General features: G+C 45.1%; 1 protein-coding gene across 6 annotated transcripts in view; it reads right to left on the reverse strand.

The window, feature by feature from the left end:
• UCKL1 (uridine-cytidine kinase 1 like 1) overlaps nucleotides 1-25,832 on the reverse strand; it is a 56,674-nt gene that overhangs the window by 17,978 nt on the left and 12,864 nt on the right. For 5 of the 6 annotated variants that reach the window (XM_073607407.1, XM_073607406.1, XM_073607403.1 and 2 more), the window contains exons 4-7: nucleotides 22,641-22,811; nucleotides 20,104-20,175; nucleotides 17,186-17,375; nucleotides 17,009-17,070 (exon numbers count right to left, since the gene is read on the reverse strand). In XM_073607407.1, coding sequence (XP_073463508.1) covers nucleotides 17,009-17,070; nucleotides 17,186-17,375; nucleotides 20,104-20,175; nucleotides 22,641-22,811 — 495 coding nt within the window. Of the gene's footprint in view, nucleotides 1-14,803; nucleotides 14,821-17,008; nucleotides 17,071-17,185; nucleotides 17,376-20,103; nucleotides 20,176-22,640; nucleotides 22,812-25,832 lie in introns of all 6 variants that reach the window. The other variant, XM_073607405.1, reaches the window with a different exon arrangement.

The raw sequence follows: 25,832 nt of genomic DNA on the forward strand, positions 1-25,832 counted from the left end.
GATGGAATAACAGAACAGCAAGATTACTGCCCCCATCTCTGCTCTGTTTTACATTGATATTAAAGCTACATTTTTTTAATGAGATGCCTATAGTAAGACTTACATGTTCTTGCTAATTTTTTTAAAAAGGTCTCCTCTCTTCATGTTCTGATAAATGTGCCCCAGCCGCTCTGGCCAGCTTCAAGTATGTGAGACCCCCCTGTGCATGATGGAACCTATAGGGGGGTTATTTACTAAAACTAAAGAGTGCAAAATCTGATGCAACTCTGCATAGAAACCAATCAGCGCCCAGATTTATTGCCAAAGCTTAACTGCTTGCCGACCGCCTCACGTAGGAGTATGATGACAGAGCGGCTCTTCTGCGCTGGATCACGTATAGCACTTCCAGGTAGGATGGGGTGCACGCGTGCGCCACCTGTGCTGTGATTAGTGACAGCACAAGCCGATCAGTGGGTGCCGGCCAATGGATAACCCGCTAGCACCCACTGATCGGCGAAGATGGATGACAGAACAGAGCTCTGTGTATGTAAACAACGCAGAGCTCCATCTTGTCAGTGGAGATTTGCCGGTTTTTGTTTTCCTGCAAAGCAGGGACTAAAAACCGGCTCATCCCTTAGTAAACCCTTTGCAGCCAGTGTGATTAGTACAGTGACAGTGTATCATTTTTTATTTTAGCACTGATCATTGTACAAGGCTCGGTTCACACCTAAACCGGCCGTGGATCACACAGCAACGCTGGCCGTCCCTGTTCTCCATTTCCGGGACGAATCGGCCCAGAATCTTTGCCTGAATTCGGCCCTGAAACGGAGCCAAAGACGCACAGCGTTTCTGTGCAGTGCACTTTGCGGCCACAAAGGGGATACCAGTGGGAGCCAGTCACATTCTCCTGCTATGCGAATTAGATGCGGGGAAACCCACATCTAATTCGCATAAGTGTGAACCCGGCCTTAGTGTCACTGGTTCCCACAAAATGTAATGGGCGGCACAGTAGTGTAGTGGGTAGCACTTTCACCTAGCAATAAGAAGCGTTGCTGGTTCAAATCCCAACCACGACACTACCTGCCTGGAGTTTGCAGGGAGTTCTCCCTGTACCTGCGTGGGTTTCCTCCGGGTACTCCAGTTTCCTCCCACACTCCAAAGACATGCTGGTAGGCTAATTGGATCCTGTCTAAATTGTTCCTAGTATGTATGAATGTGGGTTAGGGACCTTAGAATGTAAGCTCCTTGAGGGCAGGGACTGATGTGAATGTACAATGTATATGTAAAGCACTGCGTAAAATGACGGCGCTATATAAGTACCTGAAATAAATAAATAAATGTCAGTTAGTGTCAGATTTGCAGCCATACTATCATAGTCCCGCTATGAGTCGCTGATCGCCTTCATTACTAGTATAAAAACAAATAAATAAAAATTCCAGTATATATCCCATAGTTTGTAGATGCTAGAACATGCGCGAACCAATCAATTTACGCTGACTTGGATTTTTTTTTTTACCAAAAATATCTAGCAGAATACACATTGGCCTAAATTTATGAAGAGAAATGTATGAAATTACTGCGCTACCAAACCAAATCAGGAAGCCGCTGACACTACAATGTGTAAGATATGGAATAAAAGTGCAGCGCTCGTATCGTGTTAATATTCAAAGTATAGACACAATGATGTGTCAGCAATAAAGTGCATGAAGTACTAGTGTAAATGAAAACACATAATGCAAATAAACAGGTATGTATGAAAGCAACTCAATAGTGTAATGAATACTCATATATAGGTGCTTGAAGTGCAAAATATAAATATAAATGTGCAAATCAATGCTGATAATCTCAATGATGAATAACAATTATAAGATGTGGTTAGATATGAAAAGTCCACCAACATTGCATAGACTGTACCGTATATACTCGAGTCAAGCACTTTTCTGCAGCAAAAAATGTCATTTTCCGAACCGAATTTGGGGCCCCGTATCTCAGGGCCAATTGGTGCTAGGAACCCCAAATTTGGTGTGCAAACCCAGTGGAACTGGTACCATAACATATCCAAAGTGGCCCCGAGATACGGGGCCCCAAAGTCGGTTCGGAAAATGTCATTCTCTGCTGCAGAAAAGTGCTTGACATTTTCTGAACCGATTTTTGGGGCCCTGTATCTCGGGGCCACTTGGTGCTAGAAACCCCAGCTGGATATGTTATGCTGCTAGTTCCACTGGGTTTGCACACCAAATTTGGGGTTCCTAGCACTAAGTGGCCCCAAGATACAGGACCCCAAAGTCGGTCAACTGTGTCCATCTGCAGCAATGTCATTTTGGGACCCTTTGGGTTCAGAGACCCCAAATTTTGGCCGCAGCTAGGGGGCATCTAGGAACCCTTAACTACCGAGTTTGAAGTTCGGGGGACCTATGGCTGCAAATTGGCACAGTGAGGCTGCAAATGGGCATTGTTGACCCTCTTTTCCACTTACAGTAGCTGTGCATTTCTCACCCTCGTCTTATACTCGGGTCAATAAGTTTTTCCCATTTTTTTGTGGTAAATTAAGGCCTCGACTTATACTCGGATCGACTTATACTCGAGTATATACGGTACTTCTCACTTACATTCGTCTAGTGGGTTGAGATTTATTCCAACATGAATGTTGATGGACTTTTCATATCTTATAATTGTTATTCATCATTGAGATTATCAGCATTGATTTGCACATTTATATTTTGCACTTCAAGCACCTATATATGAGTATTCATTCCACTATTGAGTTGCTTTCATACATACCTGTTTATTTGCATTATGTGTTTTCATTTATACTAGTACTTCATGCACTTTATTGCTGACACATCATTGTGTCTAAATTTATGTAGAAATTTGATTTTTTTTTTTTGGATTTGTTTTATAGCAGAAAGTAAAAAAAAAAATATAGTTTTTTTTGTTCGTATATAGCGAAAAAAATAAAAAACCCAGTGGTGATCAAATACCACCAAAAGAAAGCTCTATTTGTGTGGGGAAAAAAATGATATACATTTCATTTATGTACAGCGTTGCACAACCGCGCAATTATCTGTTAAAGTACCGCAGTGCCGTATTGCAAAAAAAATGGCCTGGTCATAAAGGGGGTAAATCTTCCAGACGCTAAGTGGAAGTGGAAGAAGCTGACGTTAGAAGCTGGCTACCAGGCACAGCTGCACCAGATTCTGAGTGCTCCAGTTTTAGTAAATCAAGCCCCATAGAGTCGTGCACTACTATGTTATGTGCAGCCATTCCCAGCGCCGCACATACAGGCAGAGCAAAAAGGGACACAGAGCCACAGCCTGGCCTCTCCTCCTCCACTGACATCAGCTCCCGCATCATTGGCTCAGTCCCCCTCTCAGGAACAGCTGCACATGGGGTTGTAGTATTAAACAGCATTGTGCATGTAGTGGTCCCAGCGGGCACAGGGGCACCCACATACCTGAAGTCAGCCAGTCTGCCCAGGGCACAGTCATCAGAGCAAGAAAAGAGGAGACATTTAAAAAAATAAGAGCAAGTGCATGCAAGTCCTCCAAATAAAAAAATGCTTTAATATCACTTTAAGCAATCATGAGCAATTGCACTGCGTATTGCTTCTTTTCCTTTTTTCTGATGTTTGAATCTAGTTTAACTGCACAGCTTTATTTAAGCTGAACTCCAGGCATCCTGCTAAATACACAGATGAAAGACATAGAATGGAAATATTTTTACTGTCAAAGGGATTTGTATGTCTGTCCATGCAGTTCCTTGTTGAAAAAGTATTCATACCCCTTGACATTTTTCACATTTTGCCATATTACAACCAAAGACATAAATGTATCTTATTGGGATTTTATGTGATAGACCAACACAAAGTGGCCCATAATTGTGAAGTGGAAGGAAAATGATAAATGGTTTTCAATATTTTTTATAAATAAAGATCTCAAAAGTGTGGCGTGTATTTGTATTCATTTGTATTCAGCCCCCCTGAGTCAATACTTTGTAGAACTGCAATCACTGCAATTACAGCTGCAAGTCTTTTTGGGGATGTCTCTACCAGCTTTGCACATCTAGAGAGGGACATTTTTGCCCATTCTCCTTTGCAAAATATCTCAAGTTCTGTCAGATTGGATGGAGAGCGTCTGTGAACAGCAATTTTCAAGTCTTGCCACAGATTCTCAATTGGATTTAGGTCTGGACTTGGACTGAGTCATTCTAACACATGAATATGCTTTGATCTAAACCAGGCATGTCCAAAGTCTGGCCTGCGGACCAATCACGGCCCGCGTTCGGGGTTTTGTCTCGCAAACTGAAAACAGGACTTCTTATGGCTTTCTTTCAACAATGGCTTTCTTCTTGTCACTCTTTCATAAAGGTCAGATTTGTGGAGAGCACGACTAATAGTTGTCCTGTGGACAGATTCTCCCACCTGAGCTGTGGATCTCTGCAGCTCCTCCAGAGTTACCATGGACCTCTTGGCTCTTCTCTGATTAATGCTCTCCTTGCCCGGCCTGTCAGTTTAGGTGGACGGCCATGTCTTGGTAGGTTTGCAGTTGTGCCATACTCTTTCCATTTTCGGATGATGGATTAAACAGTGCTCTGTTTTTATAACCTAACCCTGCTTTAAACTTCTCCACAACTTTATCCCTGACCTGTCTGGAGTGTTCCTTGACCTTCGTGATGCTGTTTGTTCACTAAGGTTCTCTAACAAACCTCTGAGGGCTTCACAGAACAGCGGTATTTATACTGAGATTAAATGACACACAGGTGGACTCTATTTACTAATTATGTGACTTCTGAAAGCAATTGGTTCCACTAGATTGTAGTTAGGGGTATCAGAGTAAAGGGGGGCTAAATAGAAATGCTTCACAATTATGGGCCACTTTGTGTTGGTCTTTCACATAAAATCCCAATAAAATACATTTACATTTTTGGTTGTACCATGACAAAATGTGGAAAGTTTCTCAAGGCACTGTAACTGGCACCTTGTGCTGTTTCTCCATCTCCTAGCCTGAGCCCTGCTGTACATGGTTTCCAAGGAGCTAAACCTAAGCCAAATTTAGGTACTTGCACTGCTTGTATTAAAAAATACATTTAATAAACACAGTGCAACAAAATGTATATTTTTATTATTATCTTGTTTTATTGGCCAAATGTTGCGGATACTCTTATGGTCAATTGCATTCTCGCATTACAAATGATTAAAAAAACTAAAAAAAACTTCTTTCTTCTGCCTGGAGTTCAGCTTTAAAGAGTAATTCCACTTCTGTTGAGAAAAAAAATTCCCCTCTGGGTGATCTATGTACATTGCAGGGATTTTACCTCACTTTATTGCAGGTCCAACCTTTTGTTATTGAGAGGAAATAGCTGTTTGTTTGTCTATGTCTATGGGGAAAATGAATGTGAATAGCAGTGACTTTGTAATGATCAATCAGCTGCTGTATTTGTAGGGTTCTAATGAGGGTCTGCATCTCTTTAGACATGTCTTCCCTTCGGAAGTATCTCACCAAAAATGAAATTTTTGTTTCAGGGGATGCCCAAAATCTGATTTGTATCTTAGTGCAGACTTCTGGGAAAATCAGTGAGCCAATCACACAGGCGGGAAATTACATTTTTGGTTGCCATATTGCATTTATAGAAAATTACAGCCCTGCAGATGGAAACGGAAAGGTAATTTTTAATAACATTCAATTACAATATGACTTTTGTAGCAATTATAAGCATGCAAGTATGTGATATTATTATTATTATTATTATTATTTTTTTGCTGTTTTGTTCCCATGAAAGTGGATTTACCCTTCAACATTTGTTATTTTATTTTATATACATTTTTTTACATTTAAAAGGCAGGCCAAGCTGTCCAGCAAAATGTGACAGTTCCAGGTCCTGGGACAAACCATAAACACAGCATGTGGGGTTGGTTGGAAGGGTATGTACTCCCATGATTGGATTTTTTTTTTAAAGGGCCCAAAGGTGTTATTTTTTTCCCCCCTGCATTTGATGCATACCTGAACTTGGACAAATCACTGCCCCCCCCCCCCCCCCCCCCCCCAGGCAATTTCATAGTTTTCCCCAAGCTCTGCAGCTGTCACTTTTATTGAGGACAGCTTGGCCTACATGTAATTATTGCAAAAAATATATATATATATCATTATTATTATTATTATACAGGTTACATATAGTGCCAACAGTTCAACAGTTTGTGCAGCGCTTTACAAAATATATATATATAAAAAAGGCATGGGAGTTTATATAGTGAATACAGTCATGGCATTTATTATCCACACATAGTCACCAGATCCTGATACCCCAGACAAGTGTCCAGTTGCGTTTAGTGTGAAATATATAATTTTAGATGTGACAATTTGTATACACACATTTGTGAATTTTGTTAGTTCTCTCGTTTTTTTCGGTTTAGTTGAAATGATCCTAAACGAAAGTCTGAACTTAAAATAGAGATGAAGGTGCAGTGTCCGAGCGTAGGTGATACAGATGAGGGTTTCCTGTATGGCGTGCGGGGGAGGGAGAGAGAGAGCTATGAGAGGAAGGAGGGGCAATTTCCTGCCTTCATCTCTGCTGGACCCACAATGGAAAATATATTCTGTCCCCCCCCACAGACACCTTTAACCAGACTGAAGTGAGGAGACAAAAGCCGTGTCTAGCGTGAGAGAGCTAAAGAAATGCTCCAGCCCAACAGCGGCACTTCTATAGCACTATCACCCTTCCTGTAATATGTACAGACTGTGCCTGACGCCCTCATAGCTAGAGCCTTACGCCCTGCCTGACACCCTCATAGCTGGAGCCTGACACCCTCATAGCTGGGGCCTGACACCCTCATAGCTGGGGCCTGACATCCTCATAGCTGGAGCCTGACACCCTCATAGCTGGGGCCTGACACCCTCATAGCTGGAGCCTGACACCCTCATAGCTGGGGCCTGACACCCTCATAGCTGGGGCCTGACATCCTCATAGCTGGAGCCTGACACCCTCATAGCTGGGGCCTGACACCCTCATAGCTGGGGCCTGACAACCTCATAGCTGGGGCCTGACATCTTCATAGCTGGGGCCTGACATCCTGCCTGACGCCCTCATAGCTGGGGCCCGACGCCCTCATAGCTGGGGCCTGACGCCCTCATAGCTGGAGCCTGACGCCTTCATAGCTGGAGCCTGGCGCCTTGCCTGGCACCGTCATAGCTGGGGCCTGACACCCTTATAGCTGGGGCCTGACGCCCTCCTAGATGGAGCCCAACGCCCTCATAGCTGGAACCCGATGCCCTCATAGCTGGGGCCCGATGCCCTCATAGCTGGGGCCTGACGCCCTCCTAGATGGAGCCCGACGCCCTCATAGCTGGAACCCGATGCCCTCATAGCTGGGGCCTGACGCCCTCATAGCTGGGGCCTAACGCCCTGCCTGGCACCCTCATACCCGGGGCCTGACGCCCTCATAGCTGGAGCCTGACACCCTCATAGCTGGGGCCTGACATCCTGCCTGACGCCCTCATAGCTGGGGCCTGACGCCCTCATAGCTGGGACCTGACGCCCTCATAGCTGGGGCCTGACGCCCTCATAGCTGGAGCCTGACGCCTTCATAGCTGGAGCATGACGTCCTCATAGCTGGGGCCCGACGCCCTCATAGCTGGAGCCCGACGCGCTCATACCTGGGGCCGGACGCCCCATATGTTATATAGTCAGTGATTTATTGATTGAACTAGATGGATTTGTGTCTTTTTTTCAACCAGACTAACCATGTAACTAAAGTATTTTTCGCTCCATAAGACACACATAACCATAAGACGCACCTAGGTTTTAGAGGAACACAAGAAAAAAAATATTCTGAACCAAATGGTGTACTAAAATATTTACCAGTGCCCATAAATGCAGCCTGACCATTGCCATAAATGCAGCCTGAATATTACCATTAATGCAGCCTAACTATTGCCATAAATGCAGCCTGACCTGTGCCACTGCTTGGTCTCCTCAGCAGGTGTCAGGACAGGAGATCGGCCGGCCCTCGTGGTGGGGGGCCTGGGATGTCTGTCTTCCGGGACTAGCATTGCGGCTGAGGCGGGGAGCGGTGATGACGGTGGCAGGGGGGCGATGCCGGTGTTGGCGGTGATGGCATTGGCGGTGCCGGCAGGGGGGGGGGGGGGCGGTGCCTGATGTACATTCGGACCATAAGACGCAGAGACATTTTCCCCCATATTTTTTGGGGAAAAAAAGTGCGTTTAATAGACTGATAAATACGGTATATATTTTTAAGTTTTCTGTGACCGGCGTTGATAAGGAGTCCCGCACCATCATCTTTTATGTGCCCAAAATATATACAATCTTTGTTGGGAAACTCCTGGACTTCCTGTAATATGTACAGACTGAGCCTGACGCCCTCATAGCTAGAGCCTTACGCCCTGCCTGACACCCTCATAGCTGGAGCCTGACACCCTCATAGCTGGGGCGTGACACCCTGATAGCTGGGGCCTGACATCCTGCCTGACGCCCTCATAGCTGGGGCCCGACGCCCTCATAGCTTGGGCCTGACGCCTTCATAGCTGGAGCCTGATGCCTTGCCTGGCACCGTCATAGCTGGGGCCTGACACCCTCATAGCTGGGGCCTGACGCCCTCCTAGATGGAGCCCGACGCCCTCATAGGTGGAACCCGATGCCCTCATAGCTGGGGCCCGATGCCCTCATAGCTGGGGCCCGACGCCCTCATAGCTGGGGCCTGACGCCCTCATAGCTGGGGCCTGACGCCCTGCCTGGCACCCTCATAGCTGGGGCCTGACGCCCTCATAGCTGGAGCCCGACACCCTCATAGCTGGGGCCTGACATCCTGCCTGACGCCCTCATAGCTGGGGCCTGACACCCTTATAGCTGGGACCTGATGCCCTCATAGCTGGGGCCCGACGCCCTCATAGCTGGGGCCCGACGCCCTCATAGATGGAGCCCGACGCCCTCATAGATGGAGCCCGACGCCCTCATAGCTGGAGCCCGACGCCCTCATAGCTGGAGCCCGACGCCCTCATAGCTGGAGCCCAACGCCCTCATAGCTGGGGCCTGACGCCCTCATAGCTGGAGCCTGACACCTTCATAGCTGGAGCATGACGTCCTCATAGCTGGGGCCCGACGCGCTCATACCTGGGGCCGGACGCCCCATATGTTATATAGTCAGTGATTTATTGATTGAACCAGATGGATTTGTGTCTTTTTTTCAACCAGACTAACCATGTAACTAAAGTATTTTTCGCTCCATAAGACACACATAACCATAAGACGCACCTAGGTTTTAGAGGAAAACAAGAAAAAAAATATTCTGAACCAAATGGTGTACTAAAATATTTACCAGTGCCCATAACCATTGCCATAAATGCAGCCTGACCTGTGCCACTGCTTGGTCTCCTCAGCAGGTGTCAGGCCGGGAGATCGGCCGGCCCTCGTGGTGGGGGGCCTGGGATGTCTGTCTTCCGGGACTAGCATTGCGGCGGCGGCGGGGAGCGGTGATGACGGTGGCAGGGGGGCGATGCTGGTGTTGGCGGTGGCCTGGGATGTCTGTCTTCCGGGACTAGCATTGCGCCGGCGGCGACAACGACGGGGAGCAGTGATGACGGTGGTGGGGGGGGCGATGCCGGTGTTGGCGGTGATGGCGATTGTGGTGCCGGCAGGGGGGGGGGGGCTTCGGGGCGGCGGTGCCTGATGTACATTCGGACCATAAGACGCAGAGACATTTTCCCCCATATTTTTTTGGGGAAAAAAAGTGCGTTTAATAGTCCGAAAAATACGGTATATATTTTTACGTTTTCTGTGACCGGCGTTGATAAGGAGTCCCGCACCATCATCTTTTATGTGCCCAAAATATATACAATCTTTGTTGGGAAACTCCTGGACACTGTGACTTTCGACACTTCCGGGAGTGTCAGATTCCTGTAACCCCACCCCGTTCTAGCGTGGGCTCAGCACACAGCAGCTTAACAAATACCAATGCTTATTGGTCTTTTTAAATCCCAACCCCAGCTAAAACATTTTATTTTGCTTTAGATAGAACGAGGAAGGGTTAAAGCCTCTGTCCAGTTTTTATTGCCGTCTGGATCTTCATTGATGACTGGAAGTGATTCTAAAGGTAAAATTATAAAAAAAAAAAAAACAAACAAACATGGTATCCTGCTCTGTGTAATGGTTTTGCACAGAGCAGCTCCGATCCCCCTCTTGGGTTCCCTGCCAGTGCTCCTGGCTCCTGCTCTTCAGTGAGTGCCCCCATAGGAAGCCTGCTTCCCATGGGGGTACTCATGCGGGATCGCTCCCTCGCTGGCTGCGTCCTTAGACACAGAAAGCAAGACTTGGCCCTGTCCTCTGCTCCCTCCTCACTGGCTGTGATTGACAGCAGTGGTAGCAAATGGCTCACACTGCTGTGTCTCAGGCAATGAGGGGAGAGAGATTCATAAGAGCTGCTGCTCTAGCGCACATCCCTGGATCAGCTCAGGAAAGCACTTTGTGGGGGGCTGGATACAGAGGTTTATTCACCTTCATGCATTCTATGCATGAAGAAAAAAAATGCAGCCTTTAGAACCACTTTAAAGTGGAGCTTTAGTCAGAATATTATGTCAGGGTAGATGATTTCATTCTGGCCCCTTTTGCAAGTATAGCTATGTAAAACATTAAGGGCCAGTTAACACTATAAAGACGTACTGAAGATCCATTCTGGATGTTTTTCTGCATGCGTGTTTTTAACATGTTTTCTGTGTGTTTCAGGGGTTTCTGATGTGTTTCTGGATGCTACATAGTTACATAGTAGGTGAGGTTGAAAAAAAGACACAAGTCCATTAAGTCCAACCTATGTGTGTGATTATATGTCAGTATTACATTGTATATCCCTGTATGTTGTGGTCGTTCAGGTGCTTATCTAATAGTTTCTTGAAACTATCGATGCTCCCCGCTGAGACCACCGCCTGTGGAAGGGAATTCCACATCCTTGCCGCTCTTACAGTAAAGAACCCTCTACGTAGTTTAAGGTTAAACCTCTTTTCTTCTAATTGTAATGAGTGGCCACGTGTCTTGTTAAACTCTTTTCTGCGAAAAAGTTTTATCCCTATTGTGGGGTCACCAGTACAGTATTTAAAAATTGAAATCATATCCCCTTTCAAGCGTCTCTTCTCCAGAGAGAATAAGTTCAGGGCTCGCAACCTTTCCTCATAACTAATATCCTCCAGACCCTTTATTAGCTTTGTTGCCCTTCTTTGTACTCGCTCCATTTCCAGTACATCCTTCCTGAGGACTGGTGCCCAGAACTGGACCGCATACTCTAGGTGCGGCCGGACCAGAGTCTTGTAGAGCGGGAGAATTATCGTTTTATCTCTGGAGTTGATCCCCTTTTTAATGCATGCCAATATTCTGTTTGCTTTGTTAGCAGCAGCTTGGCATTGCATGCCATTGCTGAGCCTATCATCTACTAGGACCCCCAGGTCCTTTTCCATCCTAGATTCCCCCAGAGGTTCTCTCTCCCCCCCCCCCCCCCCCCAGTGTATAGATTGCATTCATATTTTTGCCACCCAAATGCATTATTTTACATTTTTCTACATTGAACCTCATTTGCCATGTAGTTGCCCATCCCATTAATTTGTTCAGATCCTGCAGATAAGTTATTGCCCTGCTTAGCTTAGTATCGTCCTCAAATAAAGAGATTGAACTGTTTATCCCATCCTCCAGGTCGTTTATAAACAAATTAAATAGGATTGGTCCCAGCACAGAACCCTGGGGGACCCCACTACCCACCCCTGACCATTCTGAGTACTCCCCATTTATCACCACCCTCTGAACTCGCCCTTGTAGCCAGTTTTCAATCCATGTACTCACCCTATGGTCCATGCCAACGGACCTTATTTTGTACAGTAAACATTTATGGGGAACTGTGTCAAATGCTTTTCAGATGATTTTTTTCTATTTTTTTTCCCCCGCTGTACTGGGGTCCGGTGCATTTTTTATGCATTTTGTCACATTCCAGTACAGTTCTATGCAGGAAAAATGCAGCATGTGCTACTTTTTTTTTTACTGGAACCAAAACGCACTGAAACTGAAAGCACTGGAGGAACTATGCCATTGAAAACCATGTAACCTACTTTCTATGCGTTTTGAATGCTGATAAAAAAGCACTGGAACACATGTGGTATGAACTAGCACTAAAAATAAGTGCCTATACTGTGTAAAATCCAGTAATACATTGTCTCACCCTGCTCTGCACATGCTCAGTTGCTCTCTATCCTCAGCACTGTGCTTAAAATCAGAGCCACTAGAGGCTGATCTCCTGACAGATTTAGGACTAACTCTTGCTGAAGGGGTAAGAATACAACAGGAATGACACAGACTGTGCAGAGAGAAGACAGGTTAGGAAGGGAGAAAAGAAAAGCAGGGAGAGGTGACAGGACAAACTCTACTGCCAGGGAGACACAAAAAGAGTTCAACTTACAGCGATAGTGACTTACCTCTCCTATACAGTATACTCTCTCCATTCTGCTTCAAATATATATGAACTTCAGCACTGTAAAGCTCATGTCAGCCTTCCCCTCTGGTTGAGCCAAGATATACAAACAAGGCTGGAAATTCACACATTTCAATTGCAGAAAGTGGCATATAGTTTTTAAGGAGAGCGGGAAAGTTTCCTATAAGGAAGTGACTGTGCTAGGCTTCAACAAAATGGCGGCCTCCAGCAAGACGAAACAGGAGCAATGCTAGTGGCAACTTACAGCACACACTAATTTCGGTAACATATTTATTAATGTGGAACGTACGTTCTTTTGTTAAAGAACATTAATTGTTATCAAACTGTTATGGGTAAAGTTTTAAGTGAAAATCTCTTCACATAGACCAGGGATCTCCAAACTATGGCTCTCCAGCTATTGTTGAACTACACTACCCATGAGGCATTGTAAAACTCTGACATTCACAGACATGACTAGGCATGATGGGAATTGTAGTTCCTGAACAACTGGAAGACCGTAGTTTGGAGACCCATGACATAGACAAATCAGAGTTGTAGTGTGAGCGGGCAGAGGTTAGCACTTTTGACAATGTTTTATTATTGCTGTCCATGCTGTTCTAGGAACAATCCCCCCCCCCATCCTGGTGTCACCCAAACAGGAAGTTAATAAATATCTCCCAACTGGAGTCACAGCCAGATTTAAACTCCTGACAGAAGATTAAAGCTACAGGCTGGCCACACAAAATTGTTAAAAATATATTCCTTGATGGCCACAAAGGACATAATTCTGCTTTGTAAGTACCAAATGCCTTTGTATGCCTTGTAAAAGTGGCAGTGACATCATCAATATCCTGTACATAGCCTATGGATCGATCAGAGCTGTGGGAGGGGCCCTGCAGGTCTCGCCCACTACAGGCTGTCTTCATAAAACTACAGGAGGGGGCAGAGACAAGACCAGTCACCCTGCACAAGGAGAGAGAGCAGAGCTGTGGAAAGGGCCCAACAGGTCCCACCTACTACACTCTACCTGCAGAAAACTACAGGAGGGGGCGGAGGCAAGACCAGTCATCCTGCACAAGGAGAGAAAGCAGAGCTGTGGAAAGGGCCCAGCAGGCCTCACCCACTACAGGCCGTCTGCATAAAACTACAGGAGGGGGCAGGGACAAGACCAGTCACCCTGTACAAGGAGAGAGAGCAGAGCTGTGGGAGGGGCCCAACAGGTCCCACCTACTACACTCTGCCTGCAGAAAGCTACAGGAGGGGGCGGAGACAAGACCAGTTACCCTACACAAAGAGAGAAAGCAGAGCTGTGGGAGGAGCCCAGCAGGCCGTCTGCATAAAACTACAAGGAGAGAAAGCAGAGCTGTGGGAGGGGTCCAACAGGTCCCACCTACTACACTCTGTCTGCAGAAAGCTACAGGAGGGGGCAGCGATGAGACCAGTCACCCTGCACAAGGAGAGAGAGCAGAGCTGTGGGAGGGGCCCAGTAGGCCGTCTACATAAAACTACATGAGGGGGCGGAGCCAGGACCAGTCACCCTGCACAAGGAGAGAGAGCAGAGCTGTGGGAGGGGCCCAACAGGTCCCACCTACTACACTCTGACTGCAGAAAGCTACAGGAGGGAGCGGAGACAAGACCAGTCACCCTGCACAAGGAGAGAAAGCAGAGCTGTGGGAGGGGCCCAGCAGGTCCCACCCACTACACTTTGCCTACAGAAAGCTACAGGAGGGGGCAGAGATGAGACCTGTCACCCTACACAAGGAGAGAGAGCAGCAATGACTGGTCTGTATTACAGGAAACTCCCACACAGAGGCAAAGGGCAGAAGTTACTGCACAGATCTGAAAGGAATACACAAAGCACACCAAGATTCAAGAAAGAATACACATACCTCTCATATTTAGACAATATTTATTAAGCACGGAGTTCAGCTTTAAATCTCCCCAACTCTATCCAGAACTAAAGAAATAACATTTGTCTGGAGTTAGTATTTTACACAGGACCTCAACTTGAACAGTGAATGTGGAAGGCGATTTTTTTTTTAAGTGATTTTTGAATCAATCAATCGCTAATTAGCATGTGATGGTAAGCACTAATTACAGTCGGATTATGTCTCATTGTACCGGTCTGTCACTCCTCAGGCAGGCAGTCTCTATAATGATTATACAGATCATTACTCCTGCCATGTTGAAGCAAAGAAGGAGATAATAAATGACATGTTTACAGTTTCTGTTAGTTTTCTGATGGTGTGAAAAGAGCAGAGAACTAAATTTATACAATACTAGAGATTCTGAGAATGACAGAAATCTTTCCACAGGAAGAGGTGACCAGCCACAGCCGCACCGACTCTACAGAGACACGTTTCCCCTTACCTGACACTGATCTCCCTCTGCAGCAGTGGGACAGACACACAGACATGATGAGACCAAGGACAGACACACAGCTCACCTACAAAAATGCCCAAAATAACATAACAAATAGCTCTACATAGACTGCGAGATCACCCAATATTAAAGAGAACCTGTCAAGTTTTTATTGCTATCTAATAAAGCGATTTTTGCCCTGGTGACACAAATGAGGGGAAATCACAGAAAGCAGTAAAAATCTGACGAAGTTCTGAGCCTTCACCATGCTATACAAAATGAATAAACAAACATTGCTGTTCCCAGAGATTCCTCCCTAGATTGTTGAATGATCTCACTGTGCATATCAGGTTCCTTCTTTGTACATAATTTAGGGCTGCATTCAGTATGGAGACACCTAAATCAACCTGAGTTGGGGTAAGAGGCTCCCCCAGGTTTGGCAGTGCCATGATCTCCTCGGTCACCATCATCACAAGCAAGAAAACCAACCCTACAAGCAAGAAAACCAACCCTTAAAGTGGAACTCCAGAAATTTTAAAGGAGAGGTGTGGGATATCAAAACAAACATACATACTCAGCTTTATGGCTGCAGCAATGGTTCAATGCTGCAGCTGTCCCCTGCCAGCTCTAAGACCGAAAACTGAGTGATCACGTGACTGCTGTTCTCGGTCTTCACTGAGCAGAGAACAGCGACTCTGCTCAGCTCCTCCAGCACTCACTGGAGCACCAGGCTGTGGAGGGGGCGGAGGGGCAGCTGGCTCAGGCTCTCAGCAAGGCACTGAGAGGCTAAGCCAGCTGCTGGTCATCTGGATGAATCCCAACCTTAAAGAGCCCGGAGCGGCTCTGTGATGTCAGCCAACATGTCGGCTCAATCTGGGTCACAGGAGTGCACTCAGAAATAAGTGCACTCTTGTGACCCAGAAGAGAAGTATGGCCAAAAAAATGTTTGGCCATACTTCTCTTTTAAATCTACAAGCCACTTCCTCCCCTTTTTATTCGTGTACTTACCTTTTTTCTTGAAGTCTACTTGTCATTTTATTGACATCACTGCAGCCTCTTCTCCTTATAGAAGTGGCGTTCTTCAAGAACTGAGTGATGATCATGTAATGACTTTTAAGTCCTACTCAGTCCTAAAGTACTGTGAGCCTAGCCTGCATGATAGAGAGTGAGTTGGTGTCTCGGGAGCCACACATCAAGTCAAGACCTGCTGTATGATAGTGAATGGCAGTCCCAGCCTGCACCCCCGCCAGGCCATGCCTTCAATGTGTTACACTCCACCCACTGGAGCTTACTCATGGGGATGCCATCCCCATGAGAAAGCTCTGGTGGGCAGAGTGAAATGTGTTGGAAGCATGGACTGGTGGGGGTGCAGGCTGAGACTGCCATTCACTATCATACAGCAGGTCTTGACTTGATGTGCGGCTCCAGGACACCTAGTCACTCTCTATCATTGCCTGGAGTATAGACAAGCTCCCTTCCTAGCCACTACTTACACTGGTGGGCACAGGACTTCATTCCCATATGGCAGGGGTAGGCAACCTCGGCCCTCCAACTGTGGTGAAACTACAAATCCCATCATGCCTCTAGGAGTCATGCCTGTGATCGTCAGGGTCTTACAATGTCTAATGGGACTTGTAGTTTCACCACAGCTTACAGCACCACAGAGGTTGCCTACCCCTGCCATACAGCCTGAGCGGCTCGCACACATATCCTTGGTTCGCACCCAGTCTGCATGATGCTGTGCCCCGTAAGGGGGTATGCAATCATAAGACTGGGCTCACAGGAAATAGACAGAATGACAGTGTTGTTTCGCCCAGTAGAGGAGCTCCATCACTGGACTGGCACAGGGTCAGCATAACTTGGCACTATACTTTTTTAATACAGCAGGAAGGGGGATTAGAATTTAAAAAAATCCTGGAGTGCTGCTTGAAAGGAATATTCAACTAAAAACTGTTATTTCACTTCCTCACAGAGTCCAGAAATCTGAATCGGTGTGTTTAATCTTGCGGGAATTCCTCCTGCTGAATTCTCCCCAATGCAAAATAAAAGATCTAATCGTGAGAGTCAACTGCATTGTGGCTATAGCAGGTGGGCGGAGCCTAGAACATAGCCAATGAGTCATTAGCATTCCAGCATCAAAAACTAAAGTATGAATTTTGGGCGGGCCGACCCCTTAAGCCTTATAAACATTATAGTGACATAACTTTCACTCACCTTTTCCAGCTGGCTGTGAACGTGCTGTACAATCAGATCAATGGCCACCGTGTTTCCGCTCCCTGGAAGACACAATGTGATTTATTTCCGAATACTAGATAAATAACAGATATTTATAGAGTCTGACTGCCTCACAGAACCATATGGATGTTTGCTGTTTCTGCTACGCCCACTTACCTCTGGGTACTACAATATCTACTAGACGCATGGTTGGCTGGATGTGTTGATCAAAGGCCGGTTTCACAAAAGTATGGTACTGTTTAAGGACACCCTCAATTTCTCGCCCTCTCTCTGAGATGTCCCTCCTCAGCCTCCGTACCAGACGGATATCAGAGTCCGTTTCCACAAAAATCTTCATGTCTAGCAACTGCAAAGGGAATACAATTTACAGAGAAATTACAAAACTAAAATCTGTTTTCTGTTACATACCTTATTTTAATCCCACTGACATCATCTCTTTAGGCAATGCAGGTGGTGTACGGGTATCATGAACTGGGCACACGAAAAAGCCGTGTCTGGTGGCCATGTTGTTCTGGAATAATAGGTTGGCCATGATGGTTTTGTAGAACACATTGCTACACATTGCAGCAGCAAATACCGAAGAATGCACTTCCATAGCTTTTTAATTTAGCTCACATTTTAAAGGTCCTGTTATCTCCGAGGCCAGAGATCAGGCAGGGTCTGTTAGCCATTAACTCCTACAGCTTATCACTTTTCTGAGGGGATTGGAAGTGAAAACTATAACAACATCCTTCAATTCTGTCAACAGTGGTTTGTAGGGCAATCAAACCCATTAGGAATACATAGCCCATGCCATAAAATGTCTACCCAGAATGAATGGCTATTGTAAAAAAAGCAGTTAGTCTTGAGGTGACCTTTCAGAGACCCTCGCCCAATTCACAATTTAACCAAATCCACATACAATTTAATAAAATCAGACAGAAACACGACACATTAATATTAAGTATGCTCAATAAAAACTTTATGGAAAAAAATAAATATTAAGTATATATTTGATTAGGGAATATCATGCTGAATCTAAGTCATACGTGACTAAGCTATAGTATACAGAAGGGAGGATAGCAGTCTCCTACCTCCTGGGTAAAAAACAGAAGACACTTCTAAGTGCAGTATTAAGGAGTATTTATTCATAAAAAGCGATGAAAAACACTAACAATGTAGTAGATCAAATGAGCATCTCAGTCAGCATAATAGAAGCGAAGCCTGATGAAGGAGCGAATTGCTCATGCTCCGAAACGCGTTACCACCCGCTGGACGTCAACTCCGGCTTTTACGTTCCAGCGTGGTTCCGGAAGTCCATTGGCTATCTCACTTCCTCGCTTCTCCCTCTCCTGTCATAGCTTCGAGCCAGCTCTCCCTCCCCCTAGAGACAAAGGACTCTACAGGATGCCTATTATGCTGACTGAGATGCTCATTTGACGTACTACATTCTAAGTGTTTTTAACCGCATTTTATGAATAAATACTTCTTAATACTGCACTTAGAAGCGCCTTCTGTTTTTTACTTTAGTTTCCTCCAGAGTTGCTTCCTCTACCTGAAGTGCTCCCCCAGTATTTCCTCCTCCCCTTAACCTTGATGTTGATGCTGATGTGACAATAATCTAGTACAGTTCACTTTTCCTACCTCCTGGATCCTTATCCGAGATACCCTGTGTTTAGTATCGCTGGACACAAAATTCAATGCTGAACAATAATCTACCAGTTTCTAGAATGCAACCTGTACATATTGGAAGATCATAATATTAGTATAAAACTGTGTGCAAGGGAAGGCCACGATACCCTCCTAAACCCGTTGACATTCCATGGACACGTCCGAGGCGCTTGATTGGTCAGATGAATAGAATTATGGTGCAGAATGAATGGACCTTAGCAGTATTCGTTACACTGTATGGGAAGTCCGTGGGCTGGATGCGGATAAATTTAAAACAAATCCATCCAAAATTAAAAGCACAGGGAAAAGGGAAAGGTCAGCAATGCAGGGCGAGCATGCTGATGGGGAGCTGAAGCGATCTCCAGGAAACATGCAAAATAGAAAATACAGAGGCACAACTAAGTGCAGACTGCAACACAGATTTATTCAGTTAAAAGGTGTAGTTTCACTCACATTTAAAGGGATACATTGTGGTTGGTGAGGAGGACATCTGCATTCATCACAGGTAGATCATGGCCTATGGGAAGGGCTGGCAGCATGTTGTACGTAGATTCCTGAAACATCTGACTACCCTTCTCAAAGCCCTCAGCCCTGATGGAAGCAGCGGGCTGGCTCTTGGGAAGCATTATGCAAATAACAAAATGCCCTGATGGGTGGAGGTCAGTCTGGAAGAGTGGATGTTCCTAGGCAAACAGACTGCCATGGTGAGCACTCACATGTGATACTGAACCTCCATGAATGAAAGAACTGAAATCCAATGATTGAAAGGAACAGAGCCAGGGACAGTCAGACTGGGGAGGAAAGAGCTAGATGTTGGATTTTCTCCAGTCAGACAGGCTCTATCTAACTTGATGCAGCTTCTAATGTACACTGTGAGAAGCGCACAGTGTGCAGTGAAATCAGAGTAAGCCATTTCAGCACAGGACAGGAGCCTGTACAACTGTGGACAACTAAAAGGAAGGCCGGAGTTTCGTTTGAAAAGAGAACGCCAGTAAAAAATGTTTGTAGTTTTGAATAGAGTAAGAAAGAGTTACGAACATTGTTGGGTTTTTATTGTTTTTCCCTAGTTGGTAGATTCTCCTCACTTCCTGTGGGATCACAGAGAGGAAAATCCCATACATTATAAACATGACAAGTGCTTCTAAACCTTTCTATGCTCTTTCTAAAACAAAAAAAAAAAATCATTCGGCTTTAGCTCAACTTTAATAAATCCCAGCAAGAACTACTTTTAAAAAGCTACTTGATTAAGTATTTTGCCAGTTTGTTTTGACCAACCCAATTTTCATATTTTTTTATGTTGCACCTTGGTATTGAATGAAAATGTTGCTGTTTTTTTTTCTAAACTCTTTTGTATCTTTGTTTCTTTCTGTTTCCTGCAAAACTAAACCGTAATAGAAATATTTTAACAAAGACCCCTTCCTTACCTGTAGAAGTTCTGCATTAGCAAACGCCATGATCCCTTCAAATATTATCACGTTTGCTCCATAAAGGGTTTTCTAAGACAAGAGAAAGAGGAAACATCAGTTGTGATCAGGTGATATGATAGCTTGATCCCAAACTGATACGTGTATAAAGCAGTGTATAATATTTATCTTTATTTCACTACTGATGTCAGTCCTGTAAGTTAATATAGAACTGCTATCTTCAACCAGGGTTCCATGGAGCCATAGGGTTCGTCCAGAAGTTGCTAGGTGTTTATTGAACAGTGGCCTATTGACCTCCCATTTAATGATGCCAGCATAGTCGCACAGTTTGGCCATTTTCAGATGAATAGCGCTTTCAACTCATGTCTATGGCGGCGGCAAATTCCTATCTGATATAGGAGGGAAAGATCGCTAGTCTTGGTCAAGCACTACTGTTCCCCAGATATGCAGCTGTAGGGGTTGTTTGGTGATACCTCCATCCTCTAATGCTGAGTACACACGATCAGAATTTCCGACTGGAAATGTTCGATGTGAGCTTGTTGTCGGAAAGTCCGACCGTGTGTATGCTCCATTGAACATTTGCTGTCGGAATTTCCGCATACAAATATTTGAGAGCAGGTTCTCAAATTTTCCGACAGCTTCGTTTGTTGTCAGAAAGTCAGATTGTGTGTACACAAGTCCATCACACAAAAGCTCACGCATGCTCGGAATCAAGCAGAAGGAGCCGCACTGGCTATTGAACTTCCTTTTTCTCGGCTCGTTGTACGTCACCACGTTCTTATGTTCGGAATTTCCGACAACATTTGTGTGACCGTGTGTATGCAAGACAAGTTTGAGCAAACATCCTTTGGAAAAAAATCCACAGTTTTGTTGTCGGAATGTCCGATCGTGTGTATGTGGCAATACTCTCTACAGCAGCCATTCTCAACCAGGGTTACATAATTACATAGTAGATGAGGTTGAAAAAAGACACAAGTCCATCAAGTCCAACCTATGTGTGTGATTATATGTCAGTATTTCATTGTATATCCCTGTATGTTGTGGTCGTTCAGGTGCCCATTTGTTTTTTGAAACTATCGATGCCCCCCCGCTGAGACCACCGCCTATGGAAGGGAATTCCACATCCTTGGCGCTCTTACCCTCTACGTAGTTTAAGGTTAAACCTCTTTTCTTCTAATTTTAATGAGTGGCCACATGTCTTGTTAAACTCCCTTCTGTGAAAAAAAGTTTTATCCCTATTGTGGGGTCACCAGTACGGTATTTATAAATTGAAATCATATCCCCTCTCAAGCGTCTTCTCCAGAGAGAATAAGTTCAGTGCTCACAACCTTTCTTCATAACTAATATCCTCCAGACCCTTTATTAGTTTTGTTGCCCTTCTTTGTACTCCATTTCCAGTACATCCTTCCTGAGGACTGGTGCCCAGAACTGGACAGCATACTCCAGGCGCGGCCGGACCAGAGTCTTGTAGAGCGGGAGAATTATTGTCTCTGGAGTTGATCCCCATTTTAATGCATGGCAATATTCTGTTTGCTTTCTTAGCAGCAGCTTGGCATTGCATGCCATTGCTGAGCCTATCATCTACTAGGACCCCCAGGTCCTTTTCTATCCTAGATTCCCCCAGAGGTTCTCCCCCCAGTGTATAGATTGCATTCAGATTTTTGCCACCCAAATGCATTATTTTACATTTTGCTACATTAAACCTCATTTGCCATGTAGTTGCCCACAACATTAATTTGTTCAGATGCTTTTGCAAGGTTTCCACATCCTGCAGAGAAGTTATTGCCCTGCTTAACTTAGTCTTTTCCGCAAATACAGAAATTGAACTGTTTACCCCATCCTCCAGGTTGTTTATGAACAAATTAAATAGGATTGGTCCCAGCACAGAACCCTGGGGAACCCCACTACCCACCCCTGACCATTCCAAGTACTCCCCATTTATCACCACCCTCTGAACTCGCCCTTGTAGCCAGTTTTCAATCCATGTACTCACCCTATGGCCCATGCCAACGGACCTTATTTTGTACAGTAAACGTGTATGGGGAACTGTGTCAAATGCTTTTGCATGGCTAGGGGCTCCTTGAGCTGTGGTTGACCTCCCATTTAATGGTTCCTGCACTATTCCGGGACTAACACCAATTGGTAAGGCCAGCAGCATGACAAAAAAATATGACTTTAGCTGTATGTAAGGGTTTTGACAAACCACTGTAAGGGTTGCATTCATCCTACTGATATAAGGGTCATTTTTCCCATTGATCCCTGATGAATTGGTTATAGTGAGGGTGTCCTGAGACCTGAAACTTACTTTAGGGGTTCCTCTGGGGTAAAAAGGTCAAGAAAGGCTGGTATAGAAGAAGATCACCTGGGGTAATACTGAAGCCATACTAGAGATACTTTTGGCCAACCTCTAAGATCGCCAGTCCTCTGGGTGTCTGCCCTGTTCCTTCCTCTATAGGTACTAACATTTGCGCACATTGGAATAATCAGTCAGCAAAATGAACAAGGAAGTGACCTCCAATGTAACCGGCTGATCTTACCCAGTCTTTGGTTCGGCTGTGAGTGGTGAAGTCATAGGTGGGAATTTTTACACTCTTCCCCTGTTTCAGCTTCTTCAGCGTACTAACGACCAACTCAAAGTCAAAAGAGTCTGGGTGGTCAAAGTTGTACTCGTTGCGGGCGGCAAGGATCTGCTGCTCCTCCGTCAGCACCTGAAAAGAGAATTCATGCAGTATAAACACAGTTGGGTTCAGGCCAGTGGCGTCTCCAGCTTTCATATTTAGGGGTGGACAGGGACAAAAGTACGGGGGCCAACTATAAAACACAATTATATATATATATATATATATATATATATATATATATATATATATATATAATATTTCAAGAATTGAATGCACTCCAGAGGTCTTGTTAGAAAGAGAGATGTTAGCTGAACATTGCAGCTGCAGGCGGCCACTTAGATTCAAAGAGTGTAATTGTTCTTTCAATGTTGGGCTAACATACATGCTCATCAACGCTGCCTATCAGTGCAGCTTATCAGTGCCCATCAATGCTGCCTATCAGTGCTCAATGCCCATCAGTGCCGCCTATCAGAGCTCATCAATGTAACCTATCAGTGCCCATCAGTGCAGCATATCAGTGCCAACTATCAGTGCTCATCAATGCCACCTGTCAGTGCCTCCTGATCAGTGCAGCCTATCAGTGGCCATAATGCTGCCTTTCAGTGCTCAATGCATCAGTGCTGCCTATCAGTGCTCACCAATGCAGCCCTGTCATTGCAGCATATCAGTGCCCATCAGTGCTCATCAATCCCACCTATCAGTGTCCATTAGTGCCTCCTATCAGTGTGCATTAGCGCCTCCTATCAGTGCGGTGGCCGCTCCAGACCAAACTTTGTGAGGGTGCTGTGCAGGTGCTGGAAGTACACGTGGGAGGGCTGATTGGGCGCGCCTAGCAAATTTGCATGTGTGGGTGTGGCTAAAATGTGGGTGTGGTCAAAATGATGTGTTTCTTCTAAAGCTCGTGGTGTGCCACCTTTGCCTCTTTGTATAGGCTGAATAAGGCCTGGAGGTACACTGAAGAGATTGTGGAAGTAAAAAAAGCTCCATTGAAGCCAGCAATAAGAGCCCCCTGCACATGTCATGACCAGCAATGATAACCCCTAGCAAGGTGCCAGACCTAACAATAACCTCAGGAAGACGAAGAGATCTGGAAGCCGCACACCGGTCTGATGATAAGTGCCTTTATTGATAAAAGGTTGGATCATGGAAGTGTACAAAACACTACAGCAGAAGTGTACAGGGATCAGCTGACGCATTTCGCACTCATAGCGAGTGCTTACTCATAGCTATGAATGCTTACTGATGTGAGACTTCCAGATCTCTTCGTCTTCCTTTGCTTCATCCTGCATCAGCCAGCACCTGGGACTTTTTCTTTGAAGGATGCAAACCTGTTTTTCTCTCCACTGAATTTGAACCTACCTGAGCGGTGGAACCCTCTCTGCTTAGCTAACAATAACCTCGTCGGTGGGGTAGTTAAGTATAGTAATTTAAAGCAGTAGTAGTACATGCGCCGGTGACGTCACAGCCTGCATGCAGTGTGAATATCTCCTAAACCATGGAGGTTTAGGAGATATTCAATGTACCTACAGATAAGCCTTATTATAGGATTACCTGTAGGTACAAGTGCCAAAAAAGGGTTTATTTCCACTTTAAGGGCTGCAAAGAAACCAGAGAACCATCTAAAGACTCAGTCACACTTTGTCCCTTGCCAGCACCAGAAGCTCTTCCAGACCACTTCCTCTTTGCACCACAAACAACTGCTCTTCTCATATCAATTTGCCAACGATGACAGCCCCGAGTCCCAGCAGGCTACTATAGACTAGATGTCAAGAGATGCAAGATTGCTCTGCAGACCACAGAGGTTCCTGACACCCCTCCATCATTGCTTATTAGCTAGGAAAAGCTAAATACTGCCTCTCCCTATGGTGCATGGGTGTTGCTAGGATTGTGAAAGACCTAGGGCACACGAAATAAAAAATATTAAAAAAGCACTTAGCATGCCACGGTTCATAGTGGGCATGCAGAGATAACACCTGACAGTGGGAGTGGCCTAAGAGAAATAGGTTAAATAGAATCTGATAAATGTGCATAGAAACTAAAGTGCTTAGTGGTAATTCACCAAAAGATTTAAAAAAAAATCATAATAACATGGAGAAAACAGCACACTGCATTAAGTGTGAATGAACAAACACTTAGAGAAATACCTAAATATTAAATAGATTTGCTAAGTCGTGCCGATTTCATGCTGTGCAAAATTAATTAAAGTGCTGCGTGCAAACAAAGCGATATATACATAACTAGAATAAGTGAATAAAGTTGAAACCATCAGATTAAATTTATTTATGCATTACAAATAAAAGTGGATCTCCTGATGGCTATTAGCTGCCATTTCATTGTTCCTCCACCAAAAATAAAGTGACGTGTGATAAAACAAAAGTTCATCTGGATATTTGAGAACTTTACACCCATTTTGGTGAGCCGCCACCACCACCACAACTGTGAGCATACAGGGAGCTACCAGAGGCTGCAGCCACAATAGATAGGCCCAAACACACGCAGTTATAATATATGCATGAAAAATAAAATCTACCATAGTGCATAAACCGTTTCAAAGATTATTTATTTGAAAGTTCAAGTATTGTACTTTCAAATTTCAGTACAAACAAATGGCCACTGCCCTCACCTATAACTGGGCTTTGCAGCAAGGAGCACATGGAAGGGCAACGCATGCAAAACAAAACCAAAGACATCCCCAGATCAACTTACTGACCAGCCTGCTAACCAATGAAATTATTCTGTCTAACAGTGTGCGTTAAAAACAGGGGTTTAGTCAGCGTACATTTGCAAATACATGCATAAGCTACAGAGCCCCATCAAGGCACCCCATTTTCTGTAGTCCTAACTCTAAATTTTAAGAGCCTCCACAGAGGCTTCCAACCAGTAATACCACAGACAATCCACAAATGCACACCACTCTGGACGTCACTGTTTCAGCTCTGCCCCTCCGCTAAAGCTCAGTCCATACCTGTCCCTTGCATTCCCAGTGTCTTTTTTTTTAATTGGGAGGGCACATAGGGAGCACAGTATAATGTTGGGGGGCCATGGCCCCCTCTGGCCCCCCTAGTGACACCACTGGTTCAGGCTACGTAGTGTAATGTGGGTACCTAG

Source organism: Aquarana catesbeiana, linkage group LG12, assembly GCF_042186555.1.
Source record: "Aquarana catesbeiana isolate 2022-GZ linkage group LG12, ASM4218655v1, whole genome shotgun sequence".
NCBI classification, from domain to species: Eukaryota; Metazoa; Chordata; class Amphibia; order Anura; family Ranidae; genus Aquarana; species Aquarana catesbeiana.